The 14,368-nt window shown below is 35.7% G+C and overlaps 1 protein-coding gene across 1 annotated transcript in view; it reads right to left on the bottom strand.

The window, feature by feature from the left end:
• The window catches only part of LOC144976677 (putative ATP-dependent RNA helicase DHX35), a 129,142-nt gene extending 117,225 nt beyond the window's left edge, over nt 1-11,917 (bottom strand). Inside the window, exons 1-11 of the mRNA XM_078921014.1 lie at nt 11,533-11,917; nt 10,957-11,096; nt 10,305-10,397; nt 8,991-9,068; nt 7,775-7,879; nt 6,286-6,347; nt 5,489-5,618; nt 4,329-4,372; nt 3,298-3,366; nt 1,583-1,679; nt 273-304 (exon numbers count right to left, since the gene is read on the bottom strand). Of these exons, the coding sequence (XP_078777140.1) occupies nt 273-304; nt 1,583-1,679; nt 3,298-3,366; nt 4,329-4,372; nt 5,489-5,618; nt 6,286-6,347; nt 7,775-7,879; nt 8,991-9,068; nt 10,305-10,397; nt 10,957-11,096; nt 11,533-11,569 (887 nt within the window). The 5' untranslated portion in view covers nt 11,570-11,917. The remainder of the gene's footprint in view (nt 1-272; nt 305-1,582; nt 1,680-3,297; nt 3,367-4,328; nt 4,373-5,488; nt 5,619-6,285; nt 6,348-7,774; nt 7,880-8,990; nt 9,069-10,304; nt 10,398-10,956; nt 11,097-11,532) is intronic.
• Between the last annotated feature and the right edge of the window lie 2,451 nt (nt 11,918-14,368).

Here is a 14,368-nt window from a genome sequence, read left to right as displayed (position 1 = left end):
GGATAGAAGACAACAAGTGACTTCCTGCCCACCATGGGAGGTCAAAAGGACCCACCCAGGGATAGAAGACACAGCAAATGACCTCCTGCCCAGCATGGGAGGTCAAAAGGACCCATCCAGGGATAGAAGACATAGAAAGTGACCTCCTACCCACCATGGGAGGTCAAAAGGACCCACCCAGGGATAGAAGACACAGAAAGTGACCTCCTGCCCACCTGGGAGTTCAAAGACCCCACCATCCATCAATAATAATGATTAAAAAACAAACTTACATCAATTTGGAGACCACATCATCAACCTCGTGCTGTGGATGAATACGGTATACGTAAAACAATCTGGCAATACTCGCACATACATAACATACAGATCGACGTGCACTTATTTGCAGGTCTGATAACCCAATTCATTATGGGCTCATTGTTGTAATGGATATCTTTAAAAAGTGACGCAGAATATTGTCCATTACAACAATGTTAAACTAGGCCCATAAGGAGGTTTGGATGTCAGACCTGTATATATATGAACACGTCGATACAGATGAATAAATCTGTAAGACTTTAAGAAGAAAAAAAAACAGATAAATGCAAGACTTTTTGGGGAGTTTTCCTTTTCGTAGTTATATCATTATTCACAACAGTATAGCTTGTTAGTTTGTTGTTTTTTTGTTTTATTTTTTTTTACAGTTTGAACAAGCGGCTGTGCGGACTAGAGGTATGACACTCGCTTTCGGATCAGAAAGTCCTGAGTTCCAGCCTTGTTCAGCGCATTGTTGAGTCCTTGGAAAAGACTCTTTACTCACATTTTCTCACCTTACTCAGGTGTAAAAGGAGAACCTGGCCGTCAACAGCATTGTCTCTGTCGAAAAAAAATTGTAATAGCGCCTAACAGGCATCATGTCTCCTTGTACATGTTACATGTTGCTGTTGATCAGGGATCCTTTGTAAAGTGCTTTGAGCACGTTTAGTGGATATTACGCTATATAAAATTTCAAGTATTTTGGGTGTTTTTGTTTGTTTTTTTTAAAACTTAAACTAGCGTGTTAACTAACACCTTATAGTAGATCAGCCTTCGAGGAAGATTTTAAAATTTGTAATTTTAAGGTGATAAAAATTGTAGTAGTTATATTTAAATTTAAAATTCAACAATTTACCTTCACAAGGATTTAATAACACTTTCTAAAATCCTTAAAATGATGCATCAAGTTACATTTTCAATAAGTTTTAATGACTTTGAGATCTAAATTGAGGTTTATATAGCGCAATATCCACTAAATGTGCTCAAAGCGCTTTACAAGGGGTCCCTGGTCAACAGCAACATTTAACATGTAGGACGGGACATGTCACCTGTTAGGTGATATTACAATTTTTCGGACAAAGACAACGTTGTTAACGGCCAAAGCTTCAGGCTGAAGATTGTACAGTAGAATTTTCAGTAACAGGGGTTTTAGAAGGAAGCAGGGAGCGATTTTTTAAAGTCATGTCAGTCAAAATTTCGTAATTTTCCTAATTTTTTCGTAATGGTAGGCAGGTCTGTATTTCATCTACAAAATGTACTAAAAACCGTGACAGACATAAAATCTTACCAAGCCCGTCAAAAAGACTAAAATGTCTCCAGGCTTTTCGTTGTGGTGGATTTTCATCACAGTCTCCACCGTCGTATTGACGTAATTTGGAACGGGGCTGGAAATGGAAAGAAGTGATGACATTGAAATAAAATTCTGAGCAATACAAATAAAAAACAGCATAATAATAATAATAATAATAATAATAATAATAATAATACACATTTATACAGCGCTCATTCTCATGTAAAACACAAGCTCTGGGCACTTTACAATATAAATTATCAATTTTAAGTGAAAAAAAAAAAATTTAAAAAAAAAAAAAAAATTTAAAAAAATAAATAAATTTAAAAAATTTTTTTTTTTTTTTTAAATACTAATAATAATAATAATAATAATTCATAGCCAAATCAAGGATTCATAGAGTCAATAAAAACAAATACAGTAAAGCATAATTTATTTTTTTTATAATAAGTAAGAATATATGTTACAGGGAATGACATAATCAGTCGGATGGTGAAAAGTGTTGAACTGAAATATTGCCAAGTTTAGTTAGAAGGTCAATATTTATTTTAAAAAAGAGTTCTCGTCATAAATGATTAAATCAACCCTTTTTGTACATCTTCGGGAAATATCAAAGCTTAATTTCACTTCTAAATAATTTTTACAGATAGTCAAGTTGAAAAAGTATGAAATTTGAGAAAAGTTGCTGGATACCTTTCCTATACATCTGACCATAACTTCGTGGAAAATCACCTGATTTACTTCAAATAAAGATTAAAATGTTCTGGGGAGCATGTTCTTATCTAAAACCCCCAAAAATATCACCTTTTTATCCCCCCCCCCCCCTTTCAATTTTTTTCTCTTCTTACCATTACCATCATTTTTGAAAATCGGAATTGTTTAGACAATTTATTGGGAAGAGCAGAAAGTAAGAAGAGTGAAAATAGAAATGATTCCGCCAAAAGTGGAAAGGTTGACAGGTATGCTGAAGACTGCTGGGATTTCCTTGCTCTGGCTGTGATATCTTCTATATTGGACAGTAAGGTCAGAAAAAAAGGTCTACTTCACACAGGGTTGATCTTAATCCCTTGCATGTGAAGTGAATACTCTACCAACTGATAATCGGGACTAAGCCAAAAATAAAATAAACTGACAACTCTTAAATTGGCATCCAGCAAATGGTGAATCTGACAGACGTCACCGTCATGCTTTGAGAAACTGTTAACCTTTAAATACAAATATTGAATGCTTGTTAAATAGGATAGTGTACATCATCTGTCAAAACTGAACCCATGTGACAATTTTCTGATTTTCAGGAATTTACAGGGCATTTTATTTTTGATTGATTTTGTTTGTTTGTTTGTTTTTTTTTTAATATATATAAATCTGAGGCCTCTCTGTGTGTGTGTGTGTGTGTGTGTGTGTGTGTGTGTGTGTGTGTGTGTGTGTGTTTTATGGGTTTGAGATAATTGTAAAGCACTGCAGAACACTTTTAAAGTGGATGCTTAGGCACTACAGAAATATATAGTAATCATTATTATTATTGTTATTATCGTTATTATTATTATTATTATTATTATTATTATTATTATTATTATTATTATTATTATTATTATTATTATTAAATGAACGGAAAAAAACAAACCCTTTAGTTCTATAACGTCCCAGGCTTTTTCCTCCTTTATCATAGAACACTACAAACTAGGTGACCAGTATAAACATTGACAACTTACTCTAGAGTGTAATGTACATCTACTGGGTATTCCCTGCCCTCAATGGTCATGATAGCCGCTGTGTCTTGCCTGAGAAAGAAAAAAAAGCAGCACAATTAGTGGCGACATTTGAGCTCTGAGCTTTTTTAAAAAATATAGTGCAATATCCACTAAATGTGCTCAAAGCGCTTTAAAAGGGGTCCCTGAACAACAGCAACATTTAACATGTAGGATGGGACATGATACCTGTTAGGCGATATTACACTTTTTTTTCGGACAGAGACAATGCTGTTAGCGGCCTGGGAACTCATTTTACACCTGAGTACGGTGAGAGAAGGTGAGTAAAGATCCTTTTCCATGGACACAACTATGCGCCGAGCATAGGAAATGTTTCAGCAAACTAAATAGAATCACAATTCTTTCCAAACATTAAATGGAAAAGTAAATAAAATAATTATTCAACATCAAAGACAAAATTATTTCAAAATTTGTTGGCATGAATCAAAACATGAAATCTAATATCTCAAAAAAATAATTACACACATGAAAAGCTTATAAATCTGACGTTTTCAGTAACAGGATATTTAAAGCAGAATTTGAATCTTGAATAAAATGTATTGATTCATTTGTTATAAGGAATTGATAAATAGAGACCTTTATTAAATTGAAAAAATAATAAAATAAATACGGAAAACAACAGATAAAAAAAAAAAAAAAACTAGAGCTTTTATATAGCGCAATATCCACTAAATGTGCTCAAAGCGCTTTACAAGGGGTCCCTGACCAACAGCAACATGTAACAAGTAGAACGAGACATGACGCCTGTCAGGCGATAATACAATTTTTATTCGGACAGAGACAACGCTGTTGAAAGCCAGGTACTCATTTTACACCTGAGTATGGTGAGAGAATGTGAGTAAAGAGTCTTTTCTAAGGACTCAACTATGCGCCGAGCTAGGCTCAAACCCAGGACCTTCCGATCCGAAAGCGAGTGTCATATCACAAGACCACATAGCCGCAATGATAACAAAATCAAAGCTACATAGACTTACTCTTTATCATCTGTCTCATTAGAGTTGAAAAAATCTCTCATTTCCTGTCAAAAGAAAACAAAGGAAACAGTTAAACGGGTATCAACCATAATACCATTTTTTTAAAAACTTGAGCTTTTATATAGTGCAATATCCACTAAATGTGCTCAAAGCGCTTTACAAGGGGAGTCCCTGACCAACAGCAACACGTAAAATGTAGAATGAGACATGTTAGGCGATATTACAATTTTTTCCCCGACAGAGAAAACGCTGTTAATGGCCAGGTACTCACTTTACACCAGAGCTTTGTTGAATGTGGGGTGCCACTCACTAGATTGGTAAAGTTTAATATACAGTTTTTGGTTTTTGGCATCAAAATTTTGACCATAGCAAGACTTTAGGAGTGCTATTATCAAGAACGAGTGCCAAAAGCCAACAAAAGTTTTTAAATTATTTTATTATATTACACCTCCCGTTTAAAGATAACAGTTAGCAAAGATTACTCTGTAATAAATTCAGAAATTGTGTAATTATTTAATGGTACCTTTGATCAAGAGTTAATGTCATTAATAGACAAACCATTTGATTGTATTCTTGCACGTCTAATTATGTCATCGATTATTCCCCTTAGTTTATCGTCTGCAATCTATGTCAAGTTCAAGGCCTCCAAAAAAGTAGTACCCCTCCTTGATACGGTTCCAGTACACAAGCATGGGTTAATAAAGGAACCTAGTAACCACTCTTTATCATTACTAAAGAGGGTGAAATAATAATTAAATTTTTAATTGATCTTTTTATATAGCGCAATATCCACTAAACGTGCTCAAAGCGCTTTACAAGGGGTCCCTGGCCAACAGCAATAATTAACATGAAGGACAGGACATGACGCCCGTTAGGCGATATTACAATTTTTTCGGACAGAGACAACGCTGTTAATGGCCAGGTACTCATTTTACACCTGAGTACGGTGATAGAATGTGAGTAAAGAGCCTTCTCCAAGGACTCAACTATGTGCTGAGCGAGGCTCGAACAAAGGACCTTCCGATCCGAAAGCGAGTGTCATACCACTAGACCACATAGCTGCACAAATCCAGGGATCTTTCATGCCTTCATTGGATTTGATATCGTGTTGTATCCGGACACTTTTGTAACAAATCATTTTTCTCATTGCCAAGACCTACCTCGGCATCAAGTGTAGCGGACGCCACAATGAGTTTCAAATCTTTCCTTTTCTTCTGTATTTTCCTCAAAAGTCCCATGATAATGTCGGTATTGATGGAGCGTTCGTGGGCCTCGTCAAGGAGGATCATACTGGGTATGAGAATGATGAAACAATATTAAAATAAGAAGAAAATGACAGGTCAGTGGAAAAAGCTACAAGTGCTATAGATTTTCAGGTGGAGATCTGTCGATAAAATGAATTATGTATTTAATAACATGATGATGATGATGATCGTGATAATGATGATGGTGTTGATGAAGATATCGATGATGATGATGACGATATTGATCATTTATTTGTTTTGCAATCTTTTCAATTTTCAATTCATAGTGACAGTTTTAACTATTTTACAGTGTTGAAATTTTTCATATAAAGCGCGGCTCTGGTTGTGGAACTGCTCCTGGTTTATATATATATATATATATATATATATATATATATATATATATATATATATATATATATATATATATATATATATATATATATATATATATATATATATCACATTTCCATGATCTTTTTACCTTATTGTGTAAATTATAACACGTCTGTACAAAAATATCCTTTTTGGGATGCAATAAAGTATTATTATGATGATGATAAATAATAATAATGCTGAAAACATATACAGCGCTATAACTCCGAGACATCAGACTCTAAGCGATAATGATGATGATAATGACGATAAAATAGAAGAATTTTTAAAAATCAGACAACCATTTTGATGAAGAGTAGTTTAATATTCGTACCGACCTGTATTTTCTCAGCAGCGGGTCTTTCATGATCTCCCTTATCAACATGCCATCCGTCATGAACTATAACCGACAGAATGGAATGGATCAGGAAATCAATAATACACATTGTTGGGAGTTTTAAAAAGTTCCTCGCAGCCGTAAGGCATGTTGGGGAGTTGGGAGTTTATTCTGGTATTTATATAGTGTTAACTCACTCAACCCTAACACCGACTATATCTGTAGTTTACCCGGGTTACTTTTACCCCATGCCTATTTATTACATTTTTTCTGAGACAAATTATACGCGTAGTATCAAAGTTAATGTTTTTAGTTTTTACATGTTAATGGTAGTTGAATAAAAATATCTTTGTAATGCTCATTTTTATACCTTTTTTTTTTCCAATTTTGAAAAGCAGCAAAAATCTCTAGGACAATAATTCAGAACAAGTGTCTAAAAAGAATTTTTAATTTATTTTGGCCTACAAAAATAAAAAACAGTGGATCTATTAAAGAAAGCTGACTGCACTTGTATTGAAAGCCAAATAAAAAGAAGAAGATGGCGTTGGCTGGGTCATGTGGCCAGAATGGAAAAAGGGTCACTTCCCAAGACAGCACTGTACTGGACAGCAGATGGGAAGAGAAAGAGGGGAAGACCCAAAGAAACCTGGCGAAGGACCATGAAGAAAGAATTAAAGGAAGCAGGCCTGTCCTGGAATACAGCCACCGCAAAAGCAGCCAATCGCAAAATGGAGATGTCTGGTGGATGCCCTATGTGCCTCAAGGCCCGAAGAGGATTAAGTAAGTAAATGACCAAAGTAATAATAATAAAATAAAAAAATAAATTCTCTTTATTCATCCAAAAGTGGAAATTTTTCTTTAGGGTCTATTCCAAGAGACGACTGGAATAACCCAGGCATCCGCCGCAGTGCAGCACTACAAAGTGAGCTAAGGCTAGGTGACTTGCTCAATAATAATATTCTACTTGTCATGTAAAAAGTAGCCTTAATTATCCTTTGAGCCCATAACCTCAAAGCAGACCTGCTAACTTAAAAATCTAAAAATTCGTAGTTTTTAAGAGATAAAAATTGTTATCGTTACGGTTAACTTTAATAGGTCAACAATTTACAATCTCAATGAATAGATAATACTTCAAAATCCTTAAAATGATGTAGTCTAAAAAATGGAGAGAAGTTCAGGGGGAGGGGGGGGGGTGTGGAGGGGGGAGCATAAATAAAAGTTCTAAAACACCACAGAATTAAATTGGGTTGAAGATCGTCGTTTCTTCATTTCTAAATAAAAATGTTTATAAATGAGAAAACACGGGTGCTTAAATGACCTAAATAGTGTCGAAAGCGCCGTTAAACACCTAAAAAACAAACAAACAGACAAATGAGAAAACATGATCTTTCAAAACACAACAGTAAAAGAATAAACCAAAGCTGATGTTACTCGAAGAAAATTAGCTATCCTTGACAATAAATACAGCAATAATAAAACGTAGTCCCTACTTTGACCTTTGTCTTGTTATCATCACAACAATTATCGAATCGAATGAGGTAGCCGATCTCATCTCCGAGGATCGAACCTCTTTCCTCCGCCACGCGAGTTGCCACCTGCAATAAAATAAATTAAATTCACTTCAAAAATAATCATAATAATAAAAAAACCTGTTGTTTGTTTATTTTGTACTTTCCCTTTAAAAAATCAAAGACATATTCCAGTAATACGAATTATAAACATAAATATAAATAACCTTACAAACATAATCGGCTATATGGTCTGGTGGTATGACACTCGCTTTCGGATCGGACGGTCCTAGGTTCGAGCCTTGCTCAGCGCATAGTTGAGTCCTTAGAAAAGGCTCTTTACCTACATTCTCTCACCGTACTCCAGTGTAAAATGAGTACCTGGCCGTTAACAGCGTTGTTTTCTGTCCGAAAAAAAAAATTGAAATATCGCCTCAGTCTTCATGTTACATGTTGCTGTTGGTCAGGGACCCTTTGTAAAGCAATTTGAGCACATTTATTGGATATTGCGCTATACAAGAGCTCAATTTTATAATCAAAAAAGAAAGTGTAAAGTGCTCAACCACAAAATATATCCTAAGAGGTTCTTCACGCAATTACCAATAGGAATCATAAGGCCCACAGAGCCGTAGGATATGAAGTAGTGACTGAAAGATGCTTGCTACTCTCTGGATGAGATGTTACTCTATTAAAAAAACACTTTTCATTGGATCCAATATTTGGCCCGCCCAGTGACCAACTTACAGTCAAGTAGACTGATGGATGGGGGGTTAGTATGATACAAATTTTAACCTACCACAGATCGAAACAGAACAGTTTGTTGTAAGGCATAATATGCTCTACTTGTAAATTACTTTATTCATCATCACTGTTTCTGACGTTTTTATGTTTACTAAATATACCATCCTCGTTGTTTTTGGTTTTTTGGGGGTTTTTTTTCTTGTTTGTTTTTTTTTGCCTGTTTTTGTTTTTTGCGAGAGGGAGTGTATTAATGGTATCAGTTTATTTTTTAGCACAAATATTAGTAATACCATCTTGTTGTGTTGGTTTTTTTTACTATTTTTTTCTCTCTGTATGTTGCCATCAAATTTTGTGCTTTTCTAACGGTGAATAAACTCGATCTTGTACTTCAACTCTAGTTGAAATTTTATTTTCATTGACTGCAATCACGAGAAACAAATATGAGTAATTTGATTACCGTGACAGCAGCAACACGCCTGGGTTGTGTAACAGCAATCTCAAACCCACCATCTGCCCATCCTGTCTCCAGCAAGTACTGGTTGAAAGCAAAAGAGACAAAAATAGTTCCTGTGTCAAATCCACATTATGTTATTGTAATGTATCTATATTCCTATTGTTGAATGCGTTCAATTGTATTGAGTAAAGTAAATGTTGCTCCTTGAAGCTCAAAGAAATAAATAATGATGTGAAATTGAATGTAGGCTTCAATTTAATATACAAAAACAGATCAAATGAACGTTTCAGGTTTCCCCTTTATCAACAAAACAGGATGAATGAAACACTACAGATAAAGTGAGTTTATATAGCGCAATATCCACTTAACGTGCTCAATGTGCTTTACAAGGGGTCCCTGGTCAACAGCAACTTTTAATATGTAGGACGAGACATGACGCCTGTTAGGCGATAGTACAATTTTTCGGACAAAGACAACGCTGTTAACGGCCAGGTACTCATTTTACACCTGAGTACGGTGAGAGAATGTGAGTAAAGAGTCTTTTCCAAGGACTCAACTATGCGCCGAGCGAGGCTCGAACCCAGGACCTTCCGATCCGAAAGCGAGTGTCATACCACTAGACCACATAGCCGCACGATTCATACAGATGAATGAGATAATGTGGTAGTATGTCAACCATCAATATGATATTGCAAGCAGTGAAAAGATTGTGAATCTAGAATATACCTGTGGTCAAAACAAGATAAGAGAAGCCATAAATACGAAGCTTGGCATCGTTTTCAATTCGTCACAGTGAAGAATAGATATAATTCCTTACAAAATAAAAATAGATGTAATCCTATATGTGCTGTCTAGGCCCACCGTAACATCTCACCACAACACTAAAACAGGACACGCTCAATGTAATAATATGCTAAAAAACAATAAAACGTGAACATAAAAATTTAATGAGCTAAGAAATTAAATAATAAAAAGCATCTTGCATAAAAAGAAACATCCATTATTACAGAATCGCACAACACAGAGGCAAATATCATACACTCTCACAAAGACAAATACAAACAAACACAGAGACACACACATGCACATGCAGTACCTTTAGCCTATGAGAATCTCCACTAACTGACAATTCTGAGCATCTACATCAATAGAAATATTATATAAGAGTTAAACACAGTATAATGCATAAAAAATCTAATTTTTAAAAATTAACCACACAATTCTATTTCTCTATTTTTGGAAAATTCTATATAAAAACATTACTACATTATCTTCGTCATCAATAAGTTCACAAAAAGTTTCAATCAAATTGTTTACCTGTGGAATTTGAGTACTTTTCCCACACCCCGTCTCTCCCACAATAACAACAGTTTGGTACTTTTCTGCCAGATACAAAATGTGATTTCGAAACTGTGAAAAAAAAATGTAAGTTGAGGAAATAAGCATTTACTTATACTCGTGTCTACATATTACAAAAAAGCAGAGTAAATAGGATTGACATATGAGTAGCTCCATGATCAATGATTGCATAACAATATTATTTTTAATCCTCAACTTCAATTATTATTAATCTGTTGTGAATTTGGATTACAAAGAGACCGAGAAGATTTTACTTTGAAGAGCATACATCTAAAAAGAAAGGAGAAAAACGCAAAACGTTAGAGGTACAAGACGCACAATATATAAACAAAATCACTGCATAAGCAATAGCTCACCAGATAACTTGCAGAACTCTCTCTCTCTCTCTCTCTCTCTCTCTCTCTCTCTCTCTCTCTCTCTCTCTCTCTCTCTCTCTCTCTCTCTCTCTCTCTCTCTCTCTCTCTCTCTCTTTCAAGTGGATCATTGACATATTATAACATAGATATTAGAGTGTTAATGATATTTTGTGATATGTATTGCAAAATTTCATGATCTCTTTTAGTCGATTTATATAATTTGGACAATTCATGAACTTCCTGAAATTACAAACCTGAAAAACAGGAAGTCTTTGTCTTTGTTGCTCAATGGAAAGATTCCTGTTAGGATTGAATGTTACTGTTGTGCTCTCTCCTTCATTGTGGGACGTGCTTCTCTCCTCACTGATTTTTGTCAATCCAGGCCCAGTTGTCCCTGTTGGTTGAGAAAGGATCCTGGTTAAAAGTCATTTACTTTTCACCTTTAATTTTAACAGTGATTTTAGTAATGAAAATCTAATCAAGATTTCGCTAGCATGTGCGGTTTTACCATGAATTATAATTATTATATTTATTTTTATTTATATTATGAATCATATTAATATTGCCTATCACTATCACTGCTCTCAATAAGTTAATAAGTCATTTTGTTAATAATATCTAGTACATTATGTCTTTATTCATCTCATACTCATAGGTTAAAGTAAGTTTTAAAATATCAAGTATAGATAAACGTCTAGTATAAGTATAAGTAAGTATAATTAGTCTATTAATTATTAATTATTATCCGTCTCAGTTAATTATTTCAACTCTTATTATCTTACAAATTACACAACAATCGTAATAATAATTGGAATAATTAAGTAACTAACCTGGTTTCCAAAATTTAGGTTTACTGCCGCTCTGCATTTTGATACAATGTATATATTGTGGCGAAATTGTCTGTTTTGATTCATCTAAAAGTAAAAGGTGCCGGCACTCACAACCTGAGATCTATCAACTACATCGTCTTACTTTCGTTTTCTGCCTTTGTTTACACATTTTCATAGAAATGTCCGAGTAGAGTTTTCGAATCCTACTAATAATACAGACGTTCAATGTAACATTCAAATTTGGTTTGTCACTTATATTCTTCGATGAATAAGGAAGATATATGCATGTATACTTTTCATATTACTCTTACTTTCCTAATTGAATATATATCAAACATCCTAAAGTTTAAAAGATTTGTGATTTATCAAAGGAACTCTAAAATGTAACAATACTCCCTGCCTTTCTTTCCTCATTTGAAACACTTTAATTGAGCTATTTTTCAGCTCTCACATAATAAAAGAGTTAGTGCTGGGTCGAGTTTGAAACGATCAAATCGAGCGGGTTTTCGATCGAGTCCTCTAAAATCGAGTCGGTTTCGAGCGGGTTTCGAGTCAGTGACGTCATCGAGCAGTGATTCGTTTGAAAAAAAAAACACGAGTAACTCGTTTGCCACAGGAAACTTCACATACCCCTCCCTCTCTTATGTCTGTGGCTGGCTTGACTGCAGCTGGTTATGATGGGGACTGCCAGATGGCCAAGTTCAAAATTGGTTACTAAGAAACGCTTTTCTATTATTATTCATTTTAAAAAAAATCTTTTATTTAAAAAAAATGAAAAGATAAGTTTATCCAACTGTAGTCGATTGTTTTGTTAATCAAAACAAATGAGTTTTTCAAGGGAGTCAGAATGCTTGTGGTGTTTGGCTATTTGGGGTCTATTTGACTACTTGGGCAAGAAGAAATCTGGCTGTCTGGCAGCCTTGATTATGATCGTTCGTCGCATCACACACACACACACACACACACACACACACACACACACACACACACACACGCCATCAAACAGTTGTTGATAGTGAAGGGTTGAGACCCCCCCCCCCCTCCCACCACCATCATCCCGCTGTCACCTTAACATTTCATATTTATGTCGCGCCAAAAGTTGTCGGCCGCCCCCACCTCCCATAATTTGTCACTGGTCGTCATCGCCTCTTGTGTGTGCGGGAAAGGTCGTGCCTTTCATTTAATTATTTGAAAAATAAATGAACAAGAATGGTGTGTTTTTATTAGGTAGGTAGATAATAATAATATTTAGCAGGTTCCACACCCAGACACACACGGATTGCCCGGACAAGATGATAACGATGCCGACGACAATGGATGACGATGATGATGATGATGATGATTATCGTGTTTCTGTTTAAAAAATGAAATACTTTAGCAGGTTCCACCCCCACCCCCACACGGATAGACCGGACCCGAAGATGATGATTGTGGTTTTGCTGGCTGTTACGGCTGTGATGAGGATGATGATAATGATGATGATGATGATGATGACGATGGCGCAGATGGTGATTATTTGTTCGGTCGCTCAGTGGTACGGTGTCTCTTGTCACAAAATCAAGCCTTGTCAATGGCCGGATGAGTGACAGTGATTGTTAAAAATTGTGATCCAGACGTTAAGTCCGTGTGTCAGGCACTTGACTCAGGTGTGAATGTATTCTTATCTTATAAGCAATGACGGGTATTGTAAAGAGCTTTAATACAAAAAGACTCCAAACAGCGATCGGTACCCACTGTACGAAATGGATGTATGGTCGATATGGCGTGCCGGAGGAATAAATTAAATTAAATATTGTGAAGTTCATTGAGCATGGTAAATCCTTGGAAATGCGCTTTGAACTAATACACCTGCTAGACAACTCCGATTCCAATATAAACGACTGATTAATATTCCCATATATAAACTATAGTTAGCTGAAAATCTTTCTTTGTCGGGACTCCAAAAGTATGGAACGAATTAGACAAAGAAATCAAAGGGTCTTTTAGGAGCACTGATTGATTTTAGATTGATTATTACATTGAAATGTGTTGATATTTATTTTATCCATTATTATTAGGGTGGTGGTGGTGGTGGTGGTGGTGGTGGTGGTGGTGATGATGATGATCCCGCTGATATGATGGTGATGATAAATAAATTAAACATAATTCCCTTTATTCATCCCATAGGGGAGATTCGTCTTTCGGGTCTATTCTAAGGGAAGACTGGAATAACCCAAGCGATAGCCGCAGTGCAGCGCCTCAAATTTAGTTAGGGCAAGGTGACTTGCTCAAGACCACTCAGCGGCGGGTGATCGAACTCGGTACCTTTCGGGTGCCAACCAAAGACCGTACCGCTGCCCCTGATGATGATGATGATGATGATGATGATGATGATGATGATGATGATGATGATGATGATGATGATGATGATGATGGGAACTAACAAAGAATACACAGGCATCTAAAATTGAAACATTCCATATTCAAAGCTAATGTTTTACTTTAAAAAATTGAGCTTTACAATATCCACTAAATGTGATCAAAGCGCTTTGTAAAGGGGTCCCCGGTCAACAGCAATATTTAATATGTAGGACGGGACATGCCGCCTGTTAGGCGATATTACAATTTTTCAGACAAAGACAACGCTGTTAACGGCCAGGTACTCATTTTACACCTGAGTACGGTGAGAGAATGTGAGTAAAGAGCCTTGTCCAAAGACTCAACTATGCACCGAGCGCGAGGCTCGAACCCAGGACTTTCCGATCCCAAAGCGGGTGTCATACCACTAGACCATTATAATGCACGAGACCCATGGTCGACTAGAGTACTACCTATAGTTACGTCATGACTAGACCAC

This window comes from Berghia stephanieae, chromosome 7 (genome assembly GCF_034508935.2).
Source record: "Berghia stephanieae isolate SIO BIC M18660-M18661 chromosome 7, UCSD_Bste_1.3, whole genome shotgun sequence".
Classification (NCBI taxonomy): domain Eukaryota; kingdom Metazoa; phylum Mollusca; class Gastropoda; order Nudibranchia; family Aeolidiidae; genus Berghia; species Berghia stephanieae.
The sequence above is the reverse complement of the archived record's forward strand: the minus strand, read 5'-3'. Positions and strand labels throughout refer to the sequence as shown.